Raw genomic sequence first — 26954 nt, forward strand, 5'->3', positions numbered from 1 at the left:
AGAAACTGACAAGTGCGCTCCCATATAGGGTGTTGAAAATTCCATTTTTGATAGGAAAACCTTAGTCTTATGCCATGAAATTAAGTGTAGATGTAGAAAACATATCAAAGATTCTACACTGGACAGCAAAAGAAAGTACCCACTTCTGTCAAAGGCTGCACACAAAAATTCACCCCCTAGAAATATACAATTTTTGTACACATGTGTGCTGCAATGCCCCTTACTTATCACATGCACATAAGCAAGTGAATGTCTTCATAACAAAGAAGAACTTGGCTTGCACAGCATCTTGGTCATTGAATCAAAAGTCCTACACAACAGCACTTTCCACCATGCAAAAATGGCCACTGAATGGATAACATTTTTAAACAACCAATATGTCAAGTGAACACCTGCTTTGTCAAAATGATATGAATGAGTGTATTCTGTATTTAGGAATGCTATCCTTCCTGATTATGCTAATTCTCAGAATAAAATCAGTTAGCTCTTTAGACTGGACATTACTTTACTTTGGTCTTTAGAGCAAGCTTCCATCAGGAAAGTTATGCCACGTCTTGTTAGGCTTAGAGGCTCATTCTGTTACATTTTGTGACTTTTGATTCAGTAACCAAGATGCTGTGCATGTAATTTTTTTTTCTTTGTAATAAAGATAATCACTTGCTATTGGGTATGTGATTGCTAATGGATATTGCAGCATACCTGTGTACAAAAATTGTTTATTTCTACGTGGTGAATTTTTGTGTGCAGCCTTTGACAGAAGTGGGTACTTTCTTTTGCTGTCTAGTGTATTTCTGAACACTAAATTTACAAAACTATTGGTAATAATCTCTGTACCCCGCCAAGGAGGGAATTTGCGAGGGACCCCGGAAAATAACCTCGTCTCTCGGCATCCCAACTCATGATAAAGATCACCTGGATATTATATTTTAATATAAATGATGACAAATTGTCCTTTCTGTAATATTTTAGTACAAAAGTAACTGCTTTTCTTGCAATCAGTTTTAAAGATTTAAATGTGATCAGAATGCATGATGAAGCGGCCCTAATTCAGAATATTCATCACGCCCATGAGGTCCAGGAGAGCAAAATATGATACAGGCTACTGAGCATTGCCTCACTACAAATTCCTCGTTTATTCAGCCAGGTATTGTGTGTATACTGCAGGGAAATCCCGTTATAGTGAGATTGGATATCGTCGGCCTCATGCCAAAAGGGCCCTAACAGTGTACAGTCTATGGTGTTAAGGCCCTTTTGGCATGAGGCCGACGATATGAGAATCCATTTATAACAAGATATATTATTCGGTCCCAACTAGCTTTGTGTGTTAACCTTGATAAAGTTTCTTTTATTGTGAGATAATTTTATAATAAATGAAAAACAAAAACAAATTTGTGCGGATATAACAACTTTTTTTAAACCAAACTAAACAGCCGGCAAAATCATGCTTTTCAAAACCAGAAACTATACTGCAACTGATTGACAAATTGCCCTACATCGATGCAGAAACTATACTGTTGAGTATAAGGTTCATTCTCTGTGTGATTGTCTGATTATTGTTGCGTGCAGACAGTGACTATACTGCCAGTGCCGAACAGAACGCAATCAAGAACTTAGTCGCTGCAAGTTCATGAAGTCTCTTTCTGAGGACTCTGATGGAACAGCATCAGAATAAATGAAAGCAAGAGATTATTCAGCAGAGGGGTGAAGATATGAGGCATGAGTTTTGTTCAAATTTGTCTGCCTTCTGTACAAATGAAATATGTAAGATTTGAAGTGTACAGTTGCGATCCTACAAATTTCATTTGTACAGAGGGCACTACAAATTAAAGAAGACTCATACCTCACAGCATTGGAATAGGCCTACATGTTTTCACAATTGCCACAATTCGAATTAGTGTTCTTTTTGGCGCAAAAAAACAAAACAAAAAAAACCATTGCATTTGATATATGCAGGGGCAGATCCAGGAATTCTGTAAAGGGCGGGGCGCAACTAATATTTCTGGTGCCACTTGCGGGTTTCATTTCATTTTTTTTTTCTTTTGTTTTTAACAAAAAAGAAAAGGGGCGTGCGCCGGTCGCGCCCCCCTCTGGATCCACCATTGATATGTACCGTATGTCAAAAAAAAAAAAGAAAATTACAACGGGGCCCTCCGCAATGATATCTTTAAAAACAGTGAATCAATCCAAATACAAATTCAGGGTATGAAACTATAACTCAATGCTCACATCTTACAGAAAACCCCATTCGATTTGCTTCAGTGGTCAAAGAGAAATGAGGAATTTTGTAGAGGATGTCAAGAATCTCTTCCCTCGAAGTTCTGTCTATTGTATTCACACACAATTAAGCATCGAAGTGCTAAACTTGGAAGAATCAGACTCATAACATGGTTTACAACATTCCACATTTCTCTGTGACCGCTTAACCAAATTGAATGGGGTTTTCTGCAAAATAGAGCTAAGATGTTATATTTTAAAACCCTGAAGTAGCATTTAGACAGTTAAATCAAATTGGGTGTTACTAATGCAAAAATTTGATTGTATTTTTTAGGGGGACATAGTGTATATCCGAAATGTTAATTTCACTTTTCAAAAGATAGGCCCTACTTAGACCTCATGCTACAGTCACACATGGCCAAATTTTGAACCAGGTCCATAAGGAATTAAAACCGTATGGACCCGGTTTGAGCTGTAGAGACACGCATCGTAACCTGTGTCAATTCCTGATGGATTCCCGGGGCTACGATACGGCAGTGAAAAATCTTTGGTCATGTTCAAAATTTTCTCACGGATTTCAATTCCGTATTGATATCCGAATTGCCCCGGTTCAAACCGCATTGACTCACATCGACCCGCTGCAACCCACAGCGTAATACCATATGGACCCTTGCCGTATACAGTGTTACCTTCATGCAACAGATGATGACAAGGTTTACATCCCAGTCGGTACAGGTCGAAGCGGGTTGACACAGGTCGATAGGGGTCGAAAAGGATTCAGTTAAGGGTTTAAAGCAGGATTTTATACGATTCGATACTGGTCAATACTGCTCGAACCGAGGCGATACGGTTTTAATTCCTTATGGACCCGGATAGAAATCCGGCCGTATGTGACTGTAGCATAAATTATCCTCCATTCCGGGACTAATCCGGCTCATTTCCACCCGATCAAATCCGTTTTGTGACCCGGCCGTGTGTGACTGTAACTTAAAGGGGGTACTGGTATCTGTGAGTGGCGAATATTAGCAAACAGATCGAAATGTATAGGTTTCGTCGGAAATGTTTAACATTTTTTTTGGCAACAATGAAAACTTTTTGCAACAAAGAAAACTGTTTTTGAGTTTGAGTGCAAATGCTCAAAACTTAAATTTGTGACATTCACTATGTTCGCAAACATTAGCTGCTCCGTAGATACCCTCTCTACATATCTCTTGATTACGAGAGAAATTGAATTCACATGTCAAAATTAAAATACGATGAGATCATATGCTAAAATTTGAATGAACTCTATTGTATCTAATCTAAATCCTATCTCAGTCTATTTTGTGATCAACAGCTAATTGTTTTTGTTGTCATCAAAATAGGAAGTTGGGTGCCATTTCCTAGAAGGAAATAAACAATGAAATGATAAATTATGAAGTAAACTTTCACCATAATCACATGATTCTGTCAATAATTTGTCATAGAGAGATCAGTTAGCTTTGGACACTTTTAATCACAGGCTGCATTACTTTTACTGCTGCAAAATTTTGCAGGCTTATTGAGCTCGCCAAACTGATCATTTATAATGACAGCAAGATTAGACAAAACCACCTTTGTTAGGTAAATATAGGTCAAAGTTCATATTTGAAAACACCAATGTTAAAGGGACTGTACAGTACTGGTTGAGGTGGAGATTCAGGTTTATGACATTCCTAAGTGAGATAATGAGAAACCTCTTATGAAATATGAAAGAGCATGTAATTTTAAGAAGGATTCAACGTTTATTTGATGAAAATTGGTTTTCAAATGGCTGAGATGTCCAAAAAAGTGATAATAATAGAAGGCGACAGACCACGCCTTTTATTAGGATCTCTTTGTTTCACCATGTTTTTAGATATCTCAGCCATTTCAAAACTGATTTTCATCAAATAAACTTTTGATACCCCTTAGAACTGCATGCTCTTTGACATCTCATACAGTGGTTTCTGAATATCTCACAAAACGTTAAAAGCTAAATCCTCACCTCAACCAGAACTGTACACACCCTTTAATGATAAAATGACCCTTAGTAACACTTTATTGTCATGTTTCATATTGTTCGTGTGAAAGACCTCTTGGTAAATGTACAGTTAGATAGCTTGTAAAATTGACTTACTCCCACACGCACACACACATACGTGATTTCCTTTGTTTTGCATTACAAAAACGTTTGGTTGAAATATATCTAACATTTTTCGGTACTTAAAAATCAACTTTATTAGCATATTTCAATGTAACTTTAAGTCCGTATATCACTTCTTTGTGAAAATCAGAGTAAATAATGAGGTATGTTTATATAAGGGTGTCATTGCTTTTGATTTTATAATACCATACATACATAGGACTGCTTCAATTGCTAACTGTCCCCTTTTATCCCGTTCCTCCCACAATTCTCCAAGAGCCTCCAGTGCCCCCTAACAAGATTCTTTTATAGTAGACTTGCTAAGGGGGTAAACGCTGCATTTTTTAGTACAAATGTCCTACTTGGCACAGATGTTCCCTAGGGTAATTGAAAAATTTTCATCTAAAGAGACATTCTGTATCTATGCAAATAAGCCTTAATTTGCATAATTTATGCAGAAATACATATAAAAATTATTTAAAAATATATGTGCATCCAGCGAAAATACCTAACTTAGTAGAAGTATTCTATAGAGTAAGTGGAAACAATTCTAGCAAAAATTGATTTCATACCTATGTAAATAAACATAAATTTACATAATTATGCAAGTTATTCTGCAAAAATCTGCATTTTTGAGAGGATTTCTAAACTATTAAGCACTGGATCTTGTAGTACAAAGTTTGAACCTGGGATGGATGTTCCTTGGGTCAAAAATAAATGATTCATCTGAAGAGACAAACTGTCTCTATGCAAACATCTGTTATTTGCATAATATGCATATCAATACCTACACATCTATAGATAATCAGAACAAACAAAAAGCCTCAACGTGACAATGTCTTAAATCGCTCTGAATTTGATATCCAAAAAAACCTAATGGAATAAGACAATATTCTCACAACAACACTTTTCAGTTGCTTAACTATTGTTTCCATATTGTTTAATTAACTTAGGAATTTTATGCATAAATTATGTAAATAAGTACACCAGACGTGAAATTTCGAAACATATTGATCTTTGAAATAATTTTTGCTATCAATTTTCCCTTATTGCATAAATGCTTTGCAGGAAGGGGGAAAATAGCAATCGATAGTGACACTCTTTAGATATGATTATGCAAATCTAACAGTAGGGCCTACATTATGAACAGATGCAAACTGGAACAATATTGCTTACAAAAGGACTGTTTTCCCCTTGCAATTAGTACACAATTGAGGTCATGGTTAGAAAATCATTACAAAAAAAAACAACAAAACACTACCATAGTGAAAGTGTGAATTCTGATTTACATTGTATTTTGTAGGCAATCAAGCGAATAAGAGGCTTTGTACATCAAACTGATTATAAACTTGTGCAAATTATGTGGATGCAAGGATATCTGCACACATTAAGAACGTACAAGCTTGAGTTAGAAAGAAAGTCTGTTTCTGGAAAAAAAAATGTTAACTCAGTATACTATGAGCTACTATGGCATGGAAACTATGCTAGAAAATTTATACACAATAACATTTTGATAAGGCAATAATATGCAAAAATTGTCATGTGAACTATATAAGAGATATTGTACTTTAAGTCAAATAATGTCAGTCTCTGACTTACGATCAGTCAATTTCAACTATAAATCAAAGCAGAAATAATATGTTCATAGCCATAAAAAAGCATATTTGATGGCTTTTACAATTACTAGGATGTGATTTGTCAACAGATCGTCACAGGCTACTGTTTACGAGAATCGTAAATATCATATTCTCCCTGGTTGTGATTGTTTTCCCTTGGGATAATGTAACTCCCTGGCGGTCCAAAGAATGTCATATTCCACCACATATCAGCTAATACCTGTAGAGATGATCATGACCTACATGATCTTGACGCTTTTTCAAAAAAAAAATATTTTACTGGTTTAGTGTAAAGATGTCAGAGGTTAAATCAAAAGAAATACACAGGTAAAAATGCAAAAGGTAAGAATGTCAGAGGTTATTCATGTGTACATCAATATTAACTTCCATGCGACCCATACATTAAATGTAATGATGGTAATGACTGTACCATGTCACTGAATTCCATGTCCTTTCCTACTTATCAAGAGGAAACAAAAACACTTGAGAGGGGACGGCTTAACATTTTTTTTTCGATAGTCAACAAAGGTATCACTGTCAGGTAGAACATGCACAAATATGTACTAAGTTTCATGATACCTTGATTCATATTCAAGATATGAAAGAAAAAGTGAAATATAGCACTTTCATCTGAGCTTTGACATTTTGGCAGGAAATTTCCCAGAGAATATCCATTAGGTAATACATGTATATATTAAGTTTCAAGAAAAATCCTACAAGCATTGCAAAAACTTGAGGGAAATAGTGAAATTCTGAGGGCCCAATTGACCTTGATCTTTGACCCCTGACCTTTGACAAATGACCCCTAAATTCCCTAGAAAATCCATGGCAGTACCAAGTTCCATGAAGACACCTTTAACCATTTGCGAGATACAGAGAAAAAAAGTGAAATTTCAGCATTTTCACCTGAACTTTGACCTTTGACCTCTTGACCTGAAACTATCCGCAGAATCTTATTTTGGTAGTACATTGTATGCAGTCACTAAGTTTGAAGAAAGTACCTTCAGACATTGCATAGATATGGGGAAAATGAAATTTTAGCATTGACCTTGAACTTTTTGACCTTTGACCTCTTGCCGATTTTACTTAAAAACTGCTTAATCACTTGCCCCATCATACGACATCTTTGGACCAGGTTTGGTGAAATTTGCATAATCCAGTCTTGAGTTATCGCGTAAAGTGATACAATTTCTTAAGTCAACCTTGACAATTGACTTCTAGTACATTCGGGTATTAATATGCACAATATGCTAATTAGGTGGTATTTGCGTAGACAAATAGTGTTTTGATATTACAAACCATTTCCTTTTGACTAAAGGAAATGCATACTACTTCCGTAGTTTTCATCATAAAATGCAGTTCTTAGACTGTAGGAAAAACTTTAAAAATAATGTTTTTATTTTACTTTCTTTAGTAATTATGTAAATTAGCTGGTAATGATGGTCAATTATTCAAATTCTTTTCTCATTTTGTTTCATAAAGTGTTTCTAACGGGTTATATCTATCTAGGATAAGATTTAAAGGAAGTTTCATTAAGGTTTCATTAAGGCTTTTCGTTCTGATTATCTATAGATGTGTAGGTAATGATATGCACATATATGCAAATAACAGGTTGTTTGCATAGAGACAGTTTGTCTCTTCAGATGAATCATTTACTTTTGACCCAAGGAACATCTATCCCAGGTTCAAACTTTGTACTACAAGATCCAATGTTTAATAGTTTAGAAATTCTTTCAAAAATGCAGATTTTTGCACAATAACTCGCGTAATTATGCAAATTTTATGTTTATTTACATAGGTATGAAATCAATTTTTGCAGGAATTGTTTGCACATACTCTATAGAATACTTCTACCAAATTAGGTATTTCCACTGGATGCACATATATTTTTTAATAATTTTTATGTATTTTTGCATAAATTATGCAAATTAAGGCTTATTTGCATAGATACAGATTGTCTCTTTAGATGAAAAAATTCCAATTGTACAGAGGAACATGTGTGCCAAATAGGACATTTGTACTATAAAATGCAGCGATCACCCTTTTTTTCGCCCTTAGCAAGCCTACTATTAGCAGGTCCGACGGAGAAGGGATAGGTTGGTAATCCCCCTGTGCAAAACCAGTCAAGCGGTACCCTATATCCCCTTTCCACAGTAACTACATGTGCCATCGAACAATGCAAAATATTGATCGGACACGAGGTATGAATAGAACATGCTCTGATGGGCTCACAAACTCTTTTGTTCTACGCAAAAGAGGCACCTGAATGGGGACAGCAAACACGAAAATCTGCGGAGCTCAGCCTTGATCGCTATGTACATCTTCATGCAAGCTTTATCGCAAAATAAGCGCAGACTACATTTGAAAAAAGGCAGTTAATACTGTGATACATGCAGTTTTCATATAAAAAGAAAACCGATATTGATAGAAGAAACTCTAATCTTTCAAAGCCATTTTTCTGGGAAGCATAACACAAATGAACATAAATTTAGGCCATGAATGCAGGCACTCTTGTCTATTTTGGGAACCTGGTATACCAGGTTCCCGTTAGTTGACTAAATGCGCACCTGACCGTCTTATCACTTGACTCTACAGGAACCTGATATACTGAGTACCAGGTTCCTGCAAGGAACAGGTTGAGATGTATCGATCGTGGGCAACCACTATCTGATGACCCCAAGTGTATCACTTAACTCATCTCAAGTGACAAGTTTCATATCTCGTTCACTGTTAATCTTTCGAAAAGCAATGATCCTTTGAAATTCTGTTGCATGTGCAGAGTCAATCAATTTCCAATCAAAAGTGCGTAGGAAGATTTTATTCTCCTAGATATAGTATGTGGCAAATTTTGATGACATGTTTCAAGACAGACTTTCATTGTATTCTTTATATCTCGTTTCAGTCACTACAATAAGACCACAAGTTGGAGTAGTGGAGTTTGATGACAAGCGGCAGGTAAGATACAGTATAATGTAGACTTAATCCATTGGTACATATCTCATTTACATGTGAGTTGATGTCAACAATATCTCTGGTCAGTTTTAGGTAAAGGGAACAATTTCCTTGACTATGTACCAAGCCTGCAGAAGGCATCCTTGAATGCAATGTCCTAATATCCTCACCTGAAATACTGAAAAACTGGTTTAAAGTCTTTTAGTGGATTAAATTGATAGTTGACTGAAGATCTGGATACTAATCACCACCCGTAGTCACTGAATCTAACTGTAGATGTGTTTAATCCTCCCCCTCCCCCACCCCCCCCCCCAAAAAAAAAAAGTTCACAGAGACAGCTTTAGAAATGTGGCAAGTTCAAACTAGAGTGATGTTTTGATCAAATGCCCTTTTCGTATTACTCTCTCGTCCAGGATCCTTTTGTAGCTCTCCAGAGCTGTGTATTCCAGTGAGTTGTAGCAGTATCTCTGATGCGATACTCATACATTTTTTGCCTGTTTGTCCCCATTAACTCTTTATGTGCCACATTCGCACACCAGACTCAGTCGACGGTGTGCCAACTTCGCATATTCTGCTCAAACACGCAAACCCGCCCAAATCAATCAATAAATCACAAAATACGGCAGTACAATAAAAGCGTTTCTTGCGATTCCGCTCCTCTCACATAATAGCTTGCATTTTATGTGGTGATTGACTAGTAAGCAGTGTTCCCGACTGGATTTACATGTAAATTCTAAGTTTCTGTCACTGTTTTGTTTGCAAAAGTTGTGCCTGTACAACAATGTAACTACTGGTCATTTGAAAGAAAAACAGTCATACATTTGTCATACAATTTACATTACAACAGACCATGGTATTTTCTCTACAGCTTTGATCACTGTATGTCAAGCTTAACAGAAATCCATAAAATTTACATAGATTTGAAAGACAAAATGTTTTCCAAAGGCATGACTACGTTGGTGTCTCAGAATAATGTGGCACACAGGGCGTTTCCACTATGGCACATAAAGAGTTAATTCCCATGGTTGAATGTCAACTACACTTGTTAAGAATCATTCTTAACCCTTTAGTTGCCCATTCACTTACTGTAACTTAATAAATTGTTAACTCAGCATTTTATAATCCATCTAAACTTGACCTAGTTGGAAGGTACAAAGGCGACTCGGGTGAAGCAATGTGCCTCAGTCCAATATTAAAAGGGCATTGTACCGGTTTTTCATTTTTTTATATGTTGTTCTTTTAATTCTAAAAGACCCAGCGGTGCAAACAGAATCAAAATTTCATAACGATTAAGCCCGTAATTTCATGTTAAAAATTGAACTTTTTGGGTGAGAATTATGCTAATGAGCTGACGAGCCCGGATGTCGTGACGTCACAGGTGCCAACTATATCACTGATTACAAGCTCTCGCATACGCGTGCGTTAAATCGTACCAAGTAGCAGACGACGCTTAGGCCCAATTTAGCTAGCAGGCAGCACTTGTGTACTGTCCTATTCATGCAGCTGTCTCAAATTTCGCTGAGCCAAATCGCACCAAAATTACAGGATATACCTCTAAGCATATTTCAAAATACTGTCTTATATTTGAACGAAATCGGTAATTAAGAAGTATCAATATTGACGCCGACTTTCAAGTCGTCACTGAAAAAAAAACTCACTCTTTGCGAGAGATCATGGTAAACGCGACATGCACAATCGAGAACTGAAGTTAGCCGACTAGTACTTTGCGAACGGGGAATTTACGCGGCAACTAAACTAAAAAATGTCATGATTTTGGCGATTTGTGTGATTTACGAACTATATTTTTCATTCGACTTAGCTCAAATAATTTATAAATTAATTTTTTGCTCCCGATTACTTGAAAGATTTGTCTCATCATATTACAACAGGGCCTAGATCTAACGGCAACGCTAGACCTTGGAGTCTAGACTTTCGTCTGGACTTTCTTCAAGTTCTGGCAGCAGGGGTATGTATACTATAACGTTTACGCTGTGCCTATTAGCGCTGTGCACGTACAGCTGTCGACGGGGCGGCGAGTGAGTGTGGGGCCTACTCATCAAGACTTGAACTGCCACGTAACGTTAGAATCTACTCGGTCCTTGACTGCTCAGTAGTCCTAGTTCTAGTCTAGAGTCTATGTGTACTGGGTGCCGTTTTCTTCTAACTAGGCATAAACCGTGATTGCCGTTGACTATCACTCAGTCCTCATCTTCGTTAGATAAGTTTGAACTGTCGAACCATTATCGCTCATCATCAATGCATTATAGTTAGTGCAATGTTACTTACACACAGTTTTCTATGGGCAGCACGTTCGAACAATGATGCCAATTTCATTTTGCATATCTGGAATATTCCCCACAAATATTATCTAAATAAAAAGCTTTTGAAGAGATTCCTTTTAAAAATTAATTAATATTGATTAACATGTTTATTTCAGCTCCATAATGCAATTTTATTAAATAACAGTTTTTGCAGTACTTCATGTGAGATTTCATCAGTAAATTGACATGTGTAGTTTGTTTTGCTAAAGTCGGAGGGTGGCACCTGTGATGTATGCCAAATTGTGTGGATCGTTCCTTGGCTTGCTCATTTTCTTTTTTTTTCAAAAAATCATTACAGGCTTATCCTGGGTTTTAGAATCCTATCTTTCCAGTTGTAGGCATCAAAAAATGTAGATTAGAATTATCAGACAATTAGAAAATGTCAGTAGAGTTTTCTTTTAAGCTAGCTCGTATTCATTCCATGTGCACATTTGTGATGCGCTCCGTCGGAATGAGTCAGAAGTCGCAAAAAATGAAATCGTAGTTATGCCTATATGTGAATTCTACAGACTCTAAGCTTTACACTGATATGTAATACAACTCATTTCGACATCCCTATAGATCATAAAAACGAATATTAACTACGCTTATGATGTCAGTCCATTTTCTAAATAACGGAGAAAATCGCTCTCAAAGTTCAGGCTATGTTCAAGCTCACAACCTGTTTCTTTCACGGGACGAAACAATATAACAGTCCTGCTTAGCGACGGCGTTTACGCTCCATCGCACGCACTACCGTATAAGGCGATAGCTTGGGTGTGTAAGATAATTAACCAATCGCAGGACAGGTCTATCATTAACGATTCTGACCAATACGGCAGCCCGAATGTAAACTTCGGCGCGTTTGTGTCCGTGCCGCTGCCGCCGCATGAATGAGTCGGTATGCGTTGTGTGTCGGCTGCGGTGTTGTTTGCCGCAAGTTTTTAACTCACAAACAATAGGAAACAGTAGAAGGAAAAAAAGGCACGCAATGCGTATTACGAGAAGCATCTTATAGCGAGGGCGTTGATCGCTTCCATTCTCCTCCCATGTTGTCGTCAATGGAAACTAAAGAGGATGTGTTTAGCAAGTACCAATACCTAAATAGAACCTGAGAACCTATTGTAGGCGGGGGTTCAAAAGACAGCTGCATCGGTAGAAAAAGTCAATGAAGTTAATTAACGATAGTCGTCTTTTGAGATCGTGTTCTTTGCGTGTACTAAAAACCCTCAAATTACGCACATAGTCGTAATGTTGCAGATCATCAAAGACTGCTTTCGCGTCTGTTCTGCTGCAGCTGTATACAGCCGTAACATTCTGAATTCCCGCCATATTAGGCACATTTTCTTTATAGGCGTTGCATGCACAGTAATTATCGCTTATCACGCTTGCCAATGCTGCACATATTATACGTATCAGAAGCAAAGGTTGATGTAGGCTTGACAGCTTCACGCTGGGTTTATAATGATTGTATCATAAATATACTTCTTATTCTCAGTCACTTTTGTAATACCATAGCATATAAAGAACCATTAACTTGTAGCTTAAGCTTAATGTTTGTTTTTTACATCACATTTGTGGTTACAATCTTTCTGCATTTGAGAAGTGGAGTATAAATAATTATACTGACAAATATTTGGAATTAATACTTAGGCCATCCTCACTTCGATTTGTATTCACAAACCTTATTAGAATAAATGATTGCTTGATTACTTTCGGGTAAAGGAACCACCAGAAAAGGAACCGCATTTAATTTTCTTGTTAACGAACCTAAGCTAATAGCGAACCATATTTCATTGTGTGATTAACGAACCTTCAGAATAATCAATTGTATTAATTCCCCCCCCCCCCCCCGGGAAGAAAAAAAAAAGCCTTTCAATGTCGTGCGTTGTTAATAGTGATAAAAGGCCCGTTTTTATTTCGTAGTGTGTCTCAGTACTCCTGTGCCTATTTTTAAGGATGTGCCTCTCTTTATGATTGCAATTGATGTTCAACTATATCTTTCCAGCAAGCTTAAAAAGGAAGAAGCTAAAATTCAGGCAAGGAGACGAGTTTTCTTCCATGAGATACAATCAGTATTCCCGAAAGTTGTGTGATTGCTTATGTGCTAAAGAATTGCGTCCATTACATGAATCAGGCACTATACAAAACGGTTGAAATCTGCTGAAAGTCGAACTTCGTGGTTTTTTTTTATTTCATTTCCATTTCAAGCGGGGATAGACTAGAAATTAGTTTGTCTATACTGCAGGAGACATTAGTTTTCCAGTACATACTCCGCATTTAAGCAGTCACCATATTTTCGTGGTCAGAATCAGATAATGAACGAACACATGATATATTATAGAAATGAAAATACAAAACAACGAACACGCCATATGTACAAACATTATGAACATCAATGAATTACACTTACCTGTAATATTCTACATAAAAAAACAAGCACGCCAATTTAATAATTTAATAGAATTAATAGAACACACAGCAATATCATGCATGGCAGATCAAATCAAGTTCAATTGGTGAGAAAGCTAAATGAAGTTAAAAAGTTGACTTCTTTTCGTTTCTCTTTCAATTCATGAAAACGGAATTACATTGTATATCTATTGAAGCGGATTGTCTCTGTTGCGAACGATTGCCATATATAGCACTGTTAGTCTTCTGCGCAAATCCGAATCCCTAAATACTTTAATTTTTGCTTGATAATGTCATAACCCTTATAACTTTATAAAGGACTCGCAAATTCAAAGTTTCAAACCGTATTCTAAAACATTATATTGTACACGGTGTATTTCAAAAAAAAAAAAACATTTTGAATGCGCTGTGTGTTAGCATGTTAATAGCATCAATCTGCCTTTTATTTTCCGTACGTAAAGCGCACAGAAACGTAATCAAACGTTACTAAATACAGTGGAATGCATTGTACGGCGTGGTACAATCATTAGAAGTATATCCCATTCCTTTTTACTCTTATTTACTTGAAGCAGTAGTCAAACCATGTGTCATTTTCATAGCGACATCACTTAGGAATTAGAATGTATGAAGATAATCGTTACTCATTTATTTTGCGCTATTATTATAGCATTTACATTTTCCAACTTTTGTTGAAAGTATTATGTTACTGTATGGTTACGATTACGAATGTTGGTTATGAATTCAAAAGACTGGTTCATTAATCGAACTATAAATGTAATAGCTGTTTTGAAAGTAGTTCGGTACAAGTTCAAAACGCAATCGAAGTCATCGTCATAGGGGGAACTGATAGCTCTAGAAAACTTGTTTAGGCCAGTAAAGATTGCCGTATGCAATCTTTGTAGAAAGTTTTGACTTAGGCCTTCTTTTGAGTATTTTGAGAAATCATGTAAAGAATTATTTGTTTTGATTATGTCAAGAATAAGTTTGAACTATGAGATTAAAAAGGCGCGGTTACCCCAACAATGTCGTAGTTCGATTAGACATGCTGGGTAAAGTGAATTCATGACTTGACTAATCCTTACTGAATTGATGATCACTTCTGTAAACCATCAGTTAAGTCTTGTAGATGATACCTCTGTAATCGTAGTCAAAATTCTTTTGAGCGATGAGACGAAAACCAACAAACAAAATGCCATGTATCATCGCTCGATATTCCAAAATTTGGCGTCACCCGACCAACAATAAGTGACGAATCAAATGGAACATTATATTGAGGGATAGCAGACTGTGTTACGATTTTTAAATGTTGCTAGCAATTGTTTAAAAAAAAAGAGAAAATGAGGCAAAGTTCAAGAAATTAGAAAAAGCACGTAAATGCAGGCGATAATGTTTGATAATCAAAGTAAGAGATTACAATCGGCCATACGGATGTATGTGATTGCCTTATTTACATGTCTGATTTCTGTAAACTATGTTATATTTAAATTTAAGTTCCCTTCCCTCCTTGATAAAAGTTGTGTTGGGTTTTCGCTGTGTACATTGTATAGGCATTTATTAGGAAACGCTGTAAAAATGACAACAAATGCCTACTATACATCAAGAGATGACCTATACTTACATGAAACACAAAAATTCTGTACGTTCTGATATAATGCAACTGCTTGTTTGATTGTTTGTTTGTTTGTTTGTTTGTTTTGAATTACCATGGTCTTTGTCGGGGGAAAGATGAAGAAAAATAGTAGAGTGTGTAATTCTCAAATCCGGATGATTGCGATAAGTGTGTATTCCCGCCTTTTCTATACAGGTAAACGGTTTAAGCTTGGTATGCTATTATAAAAGCCTGGTGTCACGCAGAAGAACTGATTCCGCAATCACTTTTGACCTTTCATAAAATTCACGTTTTAAGATAGTAACGATAGCTTGTAGGAGATAAAGTAAGTTAGCGTCCCTGACTGTGGTTCTGAACACAAAAGGGGACTGAAAAAATCTTTTACAAATTAGCAGACATAATGCCGATCCCCCAACACTGTTCCTCCATTACGTTACTGATTCTGCTATCAATGGCGAAGAAAGAATACTGGTTGCGTGATTATCCACCCCTAGATAGCAGGAAGTTTACCTTTCATTGTTTAAGGCTTCGTTGATGCGGGATTTACTCGGATACAAGGCGTGAACAGTGTCGTCCCCGTTCTTTCATTCGGAATTCCTCAGAATACGCAATTCAATGGGCAATTAGCGCTGCTACTTCGCAAAGCTGTTAGCCAAATTCTTTGCAGACTTGACCTCTCACATGTCAGCTACACGCAATACACGACAAGCAGCTATCATTACAAACATTTTGATAAAAAAAAACAAACAAACAAAATGAAGAAGCACACTTTTGAGTAGCGACACAGCTTTCTGTCACTTTCTCAAATAGGTCCTACTTCTAAAAAATACACAGATGACAAGAGTCAGAATATCCTCCAAAGGGAACACGATCTATTTGGGCATTAATAATGTTTGCCTTCCGATTTCTCTCCATGCCGTCACGGCCCAAAACATCATAAGAAATAGGGGAATAAGTTTTATTAACCAGGGAAATAATAGTACGTAGTACATACATTTGGCTAATTATCACACAAATTGCCTACTTTATAACAAAACAAAACAAAAAAACCCCGAGAATAATTGACAACTTAGGTCCTACTATATCTCCAAAGATGAACTTTAAACAGCAAGTCACATACCAGGGAACGAAAGTTATAATTATTTGAATGAATTCATTAATGAGGCCAATAACCGTTGTAAAAGTACACACACGCGTAAAGAGGTTTCAAGTTCGATATGTGATCATGTATTAGCTCATTGATAAAGTATCATAAATTTTGCGTGATCGTTCGTCGAAATTAATTTTTTCAGCGCGATTTGTGCGTCACATCAAACACCACTTCATGAAATGTAGTGCATGTATCGAACGCAACTCGCTGGTCATGCAATCGATAGCCTTGGTCAGCTCACTGTTATTGCGTAATTCTAAAGCCCTCGCCGCGCGCACCATGCTTTGTTTTGTCTTCAATGGGGTCAAGAGCAATGCTTCATTAGCATGCGCTCTAGCAACGGAGGCGGAGTTTCAATCGGGCAAGAACAATAGGTGGGAAACGCAACGCAAAGGCGAGCGTTTGAAAAAAATGTAACCGAAAAAAAATTGTCTCAGAAAAACTGTGATTTGGGACACTTGTACTCATTTTAACACGCTGAAATTTTCTGTACAAATAGATAAAACATCAAGGAATCAAAATCCGTCCTAAAAAAATTTCGACCCGAGCAGTGCTTCCCCTTCATTTTCGGGTCATTACGGGAAAACTTCCCGTGCGACTTATGACTCATTTTGTCGGAGCGCCACACATTTGTACAAATGACCTTACTTCTTCTTCTTCTTCTTGCTCTAAAGGCTACATTTCTTGATGGATTTTATTCAAATTTGGTATGAAGGTCTACCATGATATAATCTACAAGCCTCTCGATTTTGGATTTGCTGCCCCTAGTGTTCCATCTTTTATAGGGTCAAAGGTCATGTTGGTAGTGGATGGTTTGTGTGCACTCTATAGGCTACAGTTCTTAAAGGATTTTGTTCAAATTTGGTATGAAGGTCTACCATGATATAATCTACAAGCCTACAGATTTTGGATTTGCTGCCCCTAATGTTCCATCTTTTATAGGGTCAAGGTCATATTGTTGGTGGATGGTTTGTGTGCACTCTATAGGCTACAGTTCTTAAAGGATTTTGTTCAAATTTGGTATGAAGGTCTACCATGATATGAGCTACAAGTCGATAGATTTTTGGATGGTCTTTACTTAATGTAATGCTCTTATGGATCTTTTTTTTTTTTTTACAGGGACAAATATCACATTTTAATTCTTGTCTTGCTTCCTCGTCAGCAATCACCTTTTTTCTTTTCAGTTGATTCCATTCAGATTTGTAAGGAATACCATACATGTACTTTACCTAATTTTATTCTGATGCTGCCCCCAGTGTTCCATCATTTACAGGTCAAATGCCACATATTGGTTGCTGTCTTGCATGCACGTGACAGTCCTATTTCAGACTGACTTCTTCCAAATTATATACCGGGTATAGTGTACCTCATAGTTTACTCTTCCACAGTTTTTAATGCTCTGGCCTCCTGATGTTCCTTATACATGGTCAAATATCACATTTTAAGCCCCTGTCACACAGTCGCTCCAACAATCCTCTGCGTCCAGCGTTGCGTCCAAAAAGTCCATTTAAAAATTACGCTTTTTACGATGAAACGCCAGACGCAGAGCATTGTTTGAGCAACTGTGTGACTGGGGCATTAGCGGCTATCCTGTAGCCACTCTGCATGCAGGTGACATATCTTCAGATAGTACTTTTGAATTTTGTATACAGATGCATTATACTCTAATTACATAAATATTGTTTTGTGAAGCTGCACCTATATAGTCTTCACAATATTCACATTTATGTTTGAAGAAGGGGAGGGGATCTTTGTCCCTCGCTCAAACGTGAAGATGAAGCAAAAGCTGCTGCTAGTGCCAGGGGATATTATACAGCACCTATTTAGAATGTAGCTATCCGATTGGTCGATTGCCCATCACGTGACATTTAGGGAAACGTTCTGTTGCACGCTCTGGCTGTCTCAGCCGTGCAATTTTGGTTCGACCAAAATGTTCTATTGCAGGCGCTCTGATGTCACAATAAAAAGAGCGTGCTGTGCACACTCAACAATTACAAGCGTGCTTACAAGCGGGTACTTTTGTCACTCATTTTTGTAAACAACTTCGTTTCGCATGTACGTACGTGCGCACGTACACAATGTAGTGTTATACAGTGACTGTGACCGTGAGGCTACTCATTTGTCTTTCATGAAAAATGGTTGCCATTTCTGTGCTAAATTCAAGAATCTGTGAGTACCAAATCTTTTGACGTTCGAGGTATTGTATAAAACAAATAGTGTATGGTCTTTACTCGTGCAGTGGAACCAGATTTCGCACTCGGTGAAAGATGAGGCGCACTATTCAACTCGGCTTCGCCTCGTTGAATAGAGCGCCTCTATCTTTCACTTCGTGCGAAATCTTGTACCATTGCACTCGTGACCATTCACTATTTGTATACTATCGCATTTGCGCAGCAATGTACATTTCTAGCTAGTTTCAATTAGAAGGTTATTACAGTAAGTGTCCTCAGTCCGTCAAGAGATTAGTATATTAGATGCCCCTGGTTTCCTACGGATGGTACAGAATGTGTCCTCGCTTCCATAGAAGGGTTGATCCTCGTGCGAAATCTTGTACCATTGCACTCGTGACCATTCACTATTTGTATACTATCGTATTTGCGCGGCAATGTACATTTCTAGCTAGTTTCAATTAGAAGGTTATTACAGTAAGTGTCCTCAGTCCGTCAAGAGATTAGTATATTAGATGCCCCTGGTTTCCTACGGATTGTACAGAATGTGTCCTCGCTTCCGTAGAAGGGTTGATCTAGTATGCTTCCTTTGTTCCCTAGGAAGGTTAGTATAGCATTCCTCCTTGTTTCCATATTGCAGATTAATACATTTTCAGTCCCTGGTTCAATAGAAAGGTTATTGCAGTTTGTGTCCTTGGTTCCTTCTTGAAGGAAGATTAGTATAGTATGGTTCCTCAGTTTCGTAGGAAAGCTTTTACAGTATAGTATCCTCTGTTCTTGAGAAACATAACAGTAAGCCTATGTGTCCTTGGTTCTTTAGAAAGGTTATTACAGTATGTGTCCTTATTTCCCTTAGAAGATTACAACAATATGTGTCCGTAGTTCATTTGGAAGATAAGTATATTTTGGGCCTTGGTTCAATAGGAAGGTTATCCCAGTTCCACAGTGCTCAACAAGGTTAATGACTTGTGTCCTCGGTTCCATATCAAGGCTAATAGAGCATGTGTCCTCGGTTCCCTGGCAAGATTCGTATAGTACAAGTTGTAGATGTCCTCTGTTCCCTAGTAAGCTTAGTGCAGTATGTGTCATTGGTCCCTGGGAAGATATGTAAAGCATGAGGCCTAGGTTTCCTAGCAAAGTTAGGACAGTTTGTGTCCTTGCTTCCATGTGAAATTAGTATTAAAGGTATGTGTCCTTGGTTCCCAAAGGTTTGCAAACTCATGTGTGTCTGCAGTTTAAATGTAAGGATGCAAAGTCCATGATTTGTTCAAACTTTGGTAAACAAGTCTTAACAAATTTGTCCAAAATGAACTTGTCAGTTATGATGTGAAAATGTATTTTGAATGTCATATTCCTCAAAAAAGTACTCCATTTGTTTCTACACATAGTCCTTGATTTACACCATGAACATGTATGTGTGTGGGGGGGGATCATCTTGACATGAGCAGAATACATCCCTACAAATGCTCTCCCTCTTCAAATAAAATGTCCTCAATCTACAATATTGAAGTACTGAGTACTGGAGGAGTATCTCCCCAAAATAATATAGGCTTAATAGCAGGATAATCAAAGTCATTATAATTTGAATACAGTACTTCTGATGCATAAAATTGCATATCAGCCTGAAAAAAAAGTTACATCTTATTCTACTTTGCAATAAACTTTACTCAAATGAGCTATTTGAAATTACTGTTCCGTTGCATACCAAGTCAGTACTTACAGACTGAGTTTTACACCTGTATTTAGGAATGTACATTGACTGTGTAGTATTAAGAGTATTTTCACTGAAGCAACATATTGGTACGTAAACATTCCTCCAGACTCATAAGTTGGATAGTTGTAGGTGTGTGCTCTGGTAGCATACATGGCAGCGTGGCAGTATGTGAATTGAGAAACTGGCAGCTTGCTTATTATGTGTCATTGGTGATATGTACATACTCACACACCTAACTTTCGTTGCATTCTTTTCCTTCAGATAAGTGTAGCAGACCTTCCTGGGTTAATAGAGGGATCACATGTCAACAGCGGTATGGGTCACAAGTTTCTCCGCCACATAGAGCGCACCAAACTTCTCCTCTTTGTGGGTGATATCCATGGATTCCGCCTTTCACCCAAGCATGCCTTTCGGAGTGCATATGAAACTGTTGTGCTACTGAACATGGTAAATTACGGATTTTGCAGAGAAATGTCAATATCTTTTATATTGGAAATATTCCAGCATCTTGCTAAAATCCAGCATTTTATTTTGCACTGAGGAATTGTACATATGTGCAAGAGATCAATGTCCTGTTCTCATAGAGCTCTTGATATGTCAAAATATGTTGTATCATTGTCTGTGTCATTAGACTTGTTATTTCTTGTGCTTGTGATATCACATGTTGTTCTTTTGGGCACACATTGATATAAAAACAAGGCAAATTTAAAAAAAACTTTCTATGAATTCCTGTGAAAATAGAAACGAATGGTGAAATATTTGCTACAGGCAAGGTGGGATTAAAGGAGAAGTCCGGACGATTTTGAATAAATTTCACCATAATCTACATAAATCAAGGACCATAATGACTAAGTTTCATTGAAAAATACCCTCCCAACTTGTCACAATCGATTTTTTAGCATCACTAATTTTGAATTGTAACTGTTCAATTTCTGTATGCCGGCGAGAAAGATCACGTGACCTCGTGACGTATTAGCATCACATTGCTTTTTGTTTGGAGCGTCTTGCTTTTTGTTTGGAGCGTCAGCTGGCTCGGGGAGCCCTGCTTGAGCAACGGCGATACGGGCCGAGCAAGCAGTGGTTCCAGCCATGCAGCGGATGCACGCGGCATGATCTATTGCTTCACTTCGAAAATGGCGATGTGTGAAGCGTTTGGGTGTTCTAATAAACCGGGTGATGGCCAGAAGAAGAGTTTGTTTTTGCCATTCCGAACCCAGAAAATGAGCGGGAAAGGTGCACAAGATGGCTCTCCAAAGTTTGTCGTCAAAACTTACATATACTACTCGATGCAGCCTCGTCATACTCCCCATCGGCGGCGTAACTGCAACCAGCAGCCCCATACGCATAGCGTAATGGGGCTGCGCACTGTAGCATTCAGGATCATGATAAGGTAGTATCGCGGATAAATATCAATTTAAAATCGAAAAATTTCTTCAATTTGAAGGCTTACCAGTGAAGTTGAAGTATTGACAACAGGCTTCGGGCAACACTTGGTTCTGCCAATAGTCCCTTTCTGTTCGAATTAATGACTTAATGTGACTCGGTCGAGAGGAGCCTGGGAGAGCCGGTCGTCAATGGATTTGATTGTGCGCGTGTGATGAGTACGCAAAGAGATCTATGTCTCTTTGTGTGTGCGCCTGTGCTGGCCGTCAATAATTCAGTGTAGCTCTCCAAGGTTCCTCTCAACCGAGTCACATTAAGTCATCAATTTGAACAGAAAGGGACTATTGGCAGAACCAAACGTTGCCCAAAACCTCTTGTCAATACTTTAACTTTACTGCTAAGTCTTCAAATTGAAAAAATATTTCGAATTTAAGTTGATATTTATCCGCGATGCTACCTTATCATGATCCTGAATGCTACAGTACGCAGTCCCATTACGCTATGTGTATGGGGCTGCTGGTCGCAGTAACCAGCGGCGCGGCGGTACTATGATGAAGCTGGCTCTGGCGTTTCTTCCGCGGTTCAAGTTATACTGTCGTAATTCACCACCGTCAAACATACTCAACAGTCTCGGACAACAAGAGAGGCAATAATTCTGAAATTGACATACTGATTTCAGATTGTTCACACTCAGAAGTCAAAAAAAAAAAAAAAACGATCGCGGATTGTGATAGCATTTGGCAGCAGACGTACATGTATGCCTGATCACTCTAATGACAACAATAGCCAATGAATTGTAAATGATGGGGTGGACACTAATAAGTACGGTAGTATTACAATATATATAATATTTCAATAAAATGAAAATGTTATAACATTGCAACTATTTTACATTAATCTTTGACGGATTTTATATAGTTATATACCAAAGATCATTTGAATAAAGGAATACAGCATTTGGCAACAGCACTCCTAAAACAGTGTACGGACTCCTGCAGTAGCGCCAACTAGGCAGACCTCGGCAAGCATGCAGATACCGCGCCGCAGTCAGCAGTGCAATGGGAGATCGATGCGTAGCTGGGCTGCGCTCGCGGTGCTCTGCAGAGGAAAGTGAGTCTGTGACGTCACGCGCAATGCATACTGGGACAGATAGTACGAAGGGCTGCTCGCGACGGATTCGAACATGAAGAATTACCTTATTTTTTTAAATAATCATAGTAAATGTGTCTGATGGTCTTTTCTCGTCGGGGAATAGGGTAATAGGTTCATGAAATATTGTTCTTTACACGGGAAATGGCTGATAATCGTCCGGACTTCCCCTTTAAGGCTCCAATTATTTTTCTCATAATAGGAACTTGAATTGTACAAGCCTGAGCTCAAGCAAAAACCAGCAATCCTTGCTTTGAACAAGATGGACATGGAAGGAGCTGATGACAAAATGCAGGACTTCATGGACTGTTTTCATAAGCGTGAGTATGTGAATTGCATAGTTCTAATATTGCAAAAAAAAGTATCTGATGGCAGTGATGATAATATTAATTACAAGTGTCTTGGTTTGTATCTGCATTACTGCTATTTAGCTGTTGCGATCACTCATTGTCCAGCGTGCATCCAGCATGTGTAAGCTTTTTACAGTTTCATCTTCTCGAATACCCCATGATGGATTTTCACTAAACATGGGATATAGGATCATAATTTCTTCAAATGGGCACTATGCTCCCCTGGGGGGCCCCCAGAGGGGACCCAAACCCCCAATAAAATCTTCTGTCAATTTAGAAGTGATAGAGCTAAGTTAATACAGTGAGTTAGTACATTGATGACTGTAGTTTCAAGCTCATACTATGAGTTAGTATATTGATGACTGTAGTTTCAAGTTTATTCATGGCAGATCCAGGGGTGCCCCTTGGAGCCTGAGGGGAGGGTATAACTTGACTTACTTGACTTAAAGGTAGGGAATCCCATTTGCATGCCTTAAATGAAGAGTTGTATAAATACAGTGGTATGTTGAAGAGAGTATCATTTTAGAAACTCCCATAAAGTATTGAAAGTGGAAGGTAACATTTAGTACATTTTTATTGACCGTTAGATTTTGAATTGAATTTTTTTCGGGGCTCACCGTAAATTCCAGTACATTACTAGGCTACCTTTGCAGACCCATGCACTGCATGTGTGTCCATCATGTATATTTTGTGAAGAAAGCTCATCAAAACTTACAAACATTTCTATATACATTCTTGTCACACACTCTATATGTTATTACATCAGCTCTTATACTTTTAGATTTGTGTTTATAGATTAAAAAAAAAAATACAGAAGAATGCAACAAAAAGGCTTAAGTGTGGCTGACACACAGAACTACTGAGTAGTTGAGTTTTGTGCATTATTCAAATTGTAGATAACTGTTGACTTCCAAATTTCTCAGCAGTGGCCTAAACAAGTCCCCTGAGGTTCATATTTAATGTTTTGCTGCATTTTGGGAGGTCTGTAAAAGGTATCCCCTACCTTTAAGTCGGGTAGTATTCCCAAGATCCATGGATGATGTCCCTCCAGCACTCTGTGTTCTCCATTACACTCACAATGTCCTTTGTGTCATGCAGACCAGTGTCATTTCTGAGTGTGTCTACGTATGTGCGTCGAGGCTGTCCACGTCTCGCTCCCCCATGTAGCGGTTCCTATAGTAAGACTGAGTGTAGTGTTAGCTCAGGGTGTCATTGGGCATGTCCAGCGAGCCTTAGCCTCTTCTGAGCTACTTTGGAGCTAACTTTTGGAAAGGTCCCATACAGTTCTCAGTTAGTAATCCTCATCATATACTGGTTGATGTTTAGAGCCATCCTGAGCATCCCTGTATAACAGGCATCTAAGATTTTAGTGAGTCTTCTTGTCATAGTCCAAGTTTCACACCCATAGAGAAGTACTAACTCGACTGTTGCGGTGAAGAGACGAACATTAAGGTCCCTCCGCAAGTCTGATTTCCAGACAGCTTTTGAGCTGTGACATGCTGCCCATGGTTTCCTCTTTCTTGTGTCTATGTCCTCCTCAGAGTTTCTGATTTTGGCTCCAAGATACATGAAGTCATTCACTAGCTCTATTGGCTGCCAGCCCATACTTGTGATCCCTTCTGGCTCATAGATATTCTCGACCAGATCGATTTTGTCGTTTGTTCGTTCATCGTTAGTCCTACACTGGCAGACACTGCCTCTACTTCTCTCATGAGCACCTCCGCATCCCTCACGGTGTCTGTCAACAGGGCGATGTCGTGTGCAATCTCTGTGTTGTTTATTTTCTTGGCCTTGACTCTCCTGCTCCGCGCTGGTGTCGAAGTAAATCCAAGATCTGGCTTCTTCTCTAATGCTAGGCACATACAATAATCTATTGAGATTATGAAGAGGTAGGGAGCCAGTGTGTCGCCTTGAAGTACTCCAGCAAGAATCTCGAAGTACTCTGTTTTACCATCAGATGTGATGACTGAAGCTGTAGGGTTGGTATAGAGCAGGAAGATCAGGTCAACAGTCTTCTTTGGGATGCCGTAAGCCAGTAGGATGCCGTAAGCCAGTAGGATTCCCTTGAGCATACCCCTGTCGTTGGAGTCAAAGGCTTTCCTGAAGTCAATGAAGACCATGGCAGCACAGAGGTTCTTTGCTCTGGCTCCCTCTAGAATACTTCTGATGTGGCTAGTTGTGGACGTGCCCTTTCTGAATCCATTTTGGTTGGCCCGGAGCTTCGTATCCACTTCTGGGTGGATACGATTGAGTATCATTCTGTTTAAAGAGGGATTGCAAGTTCAAATGAGATTTCAAACTGTTTCAATTTTTCGAAAGATAAACTCTCTAGATCTAGATTAAAACATTTGTCTTCCACTATATATACGTAATTCTGAAGAAGTACCCTAATAGCAGTTTCAGAGAGCTCTTCCTCGCCAAAATCGGAAAATGACTCTCGATCTAATTTATGATAATGATACGCAGTGACGTCATATTAGGCACTGCTGGCCCGCATCGACCAAGCTAAATGTGTATACACTATCCGTATGAATCGCACATGAAAGATGTTAGTGGGAGCATTATTTTTTGGCAAATTAAAGCAGTTTTAATGTGATATGTTCTCTTTTCTACAGTACGTTTAGGACATTATAGTCTTCGAAAGTGACCACAATACCAGTTTCATAAAATTATTTGATGTTAAACTAGGAAAAAGGAAGAAAATTTCAGACGTGTTCTGGCTTACTTTTTTCCCCACTTGACAGTGCAACCCGACGGGCACGGCCGAGTTCGTGTCATGCGGAATGCCAAGCTGCATGTGGCTGAATATTCTTTGGTATGCTCGGAACACTTCAAAGATGAATGTATTGATTAATCTGTGGCCATGAAAAGGAGATGGGTTTCTCTTGTTGACTTAAGTTAAAACTATTTTCAGTTATTAGTGCAACAATCAACGAATTAAAGCACCAATAATCACACGTTCTACACAATGAACTCTTTTCATCGCCAAGCCCGGTTCTACTTTTAGTGTTGTAGTGCTGCGGTATGCCCTGGTAGCACCTTCATGCTCAACTGCAGCTGAGCCTGCTAAGGCCGACTCTTCAACAAGAAAGTAAGTTCCAATTTCAGAGGAGCATATATCTCAAAAGAGAAAAAAGAAAGGGTATGTAGGCCTATACACCGATGGTAGCTGTCTCTTCTCTTTGGGCTTCCAATCTAACACTGGAGTTGTAGAAACATGGCCGGCCCAGGTTGGTAGAGACAAATCCTCTCGTATCACTTGATCACTACAATTCTAAATAGTATGATCCACTACATATCACGGCAGTCAGTAAATTTTCAGCTAAAAATGACCTTAAAGGTGCATTTTAACCTAACTTAATCACCTCTAGTGGAAGATCTTGGCCTTTTAGTGTTGTAGTGCTGCGGTACACCCTGGTAACAGCTTCATGCTCAACTGCAGCTGAGCCTGAATAGGCTGACTCTTCAACAAGAACGTAAGTTCCAATTTCAGAGGAGCATATATCTCAAAAGAGAAAAAAGAAAGGGTATGTAGGCCAGGTTGGTAGAGATAAATCCTCTCTTATCACTTGAGCACTACAATTCTAAATAGTATGATCCACTACATATCATGGCAGTCAGTAAATTTTCAGCTAAAAATGGCCTGAAAAGAGCATTTCAACCTTACTGAATCACCTCTAGTGGAAGATCTTGGCTCATGCTCAACTGCAGCTGAGCCTGTAGCTGAGCCTGATGAGACTGACTCTTCAGCAAGAACATAAGTTCTCAAAAGAGAAAAAAGCAAGGGTATGTAG

At 38.3% G+C, this 26954-nt stretch overlaps 1 protein-coding gene across 1 annotated transcript in view; it reads left to right on the forward strand.

Moving 5' to 3' along the window:
• The window catches only part of LOC140243720 (GTP-binding protein 10-like), a 70908-nt gene that overhangs the window by 34271 nt on the left and 9683 nt on the right, over positions 1-26954 (forward strand). The window contains exons 6-8 of the mRNA XM_072323385.1: positions 8876-8928; positions 20540-20725; positions 23013-23130. Coding sequence (XP_072179486.1) covers positions 8876-8928; positions 20540-20725; positions 23013-23130 — 357 coding nt within the window. The remainder of the gene's footprint in view (positions 1-8875; positions 8929-20539; positions 20726-23012; positions 23131-26954) is intronic.

This window comes from Diadema setosum, chromosome 20 (genome assembly GCF_964275005.1).
Source record: "Diadema setosum chromosome 20, eeDiaSeto1, whole genome shotgun sequence".
Taxonomy (NCBI): domain Eukaryota; kingdom Metazoa; phylum Echinodermata; class Echinoidea; order Diadematoida; family Diadematidae; genus Diadema; species Diadema setosum.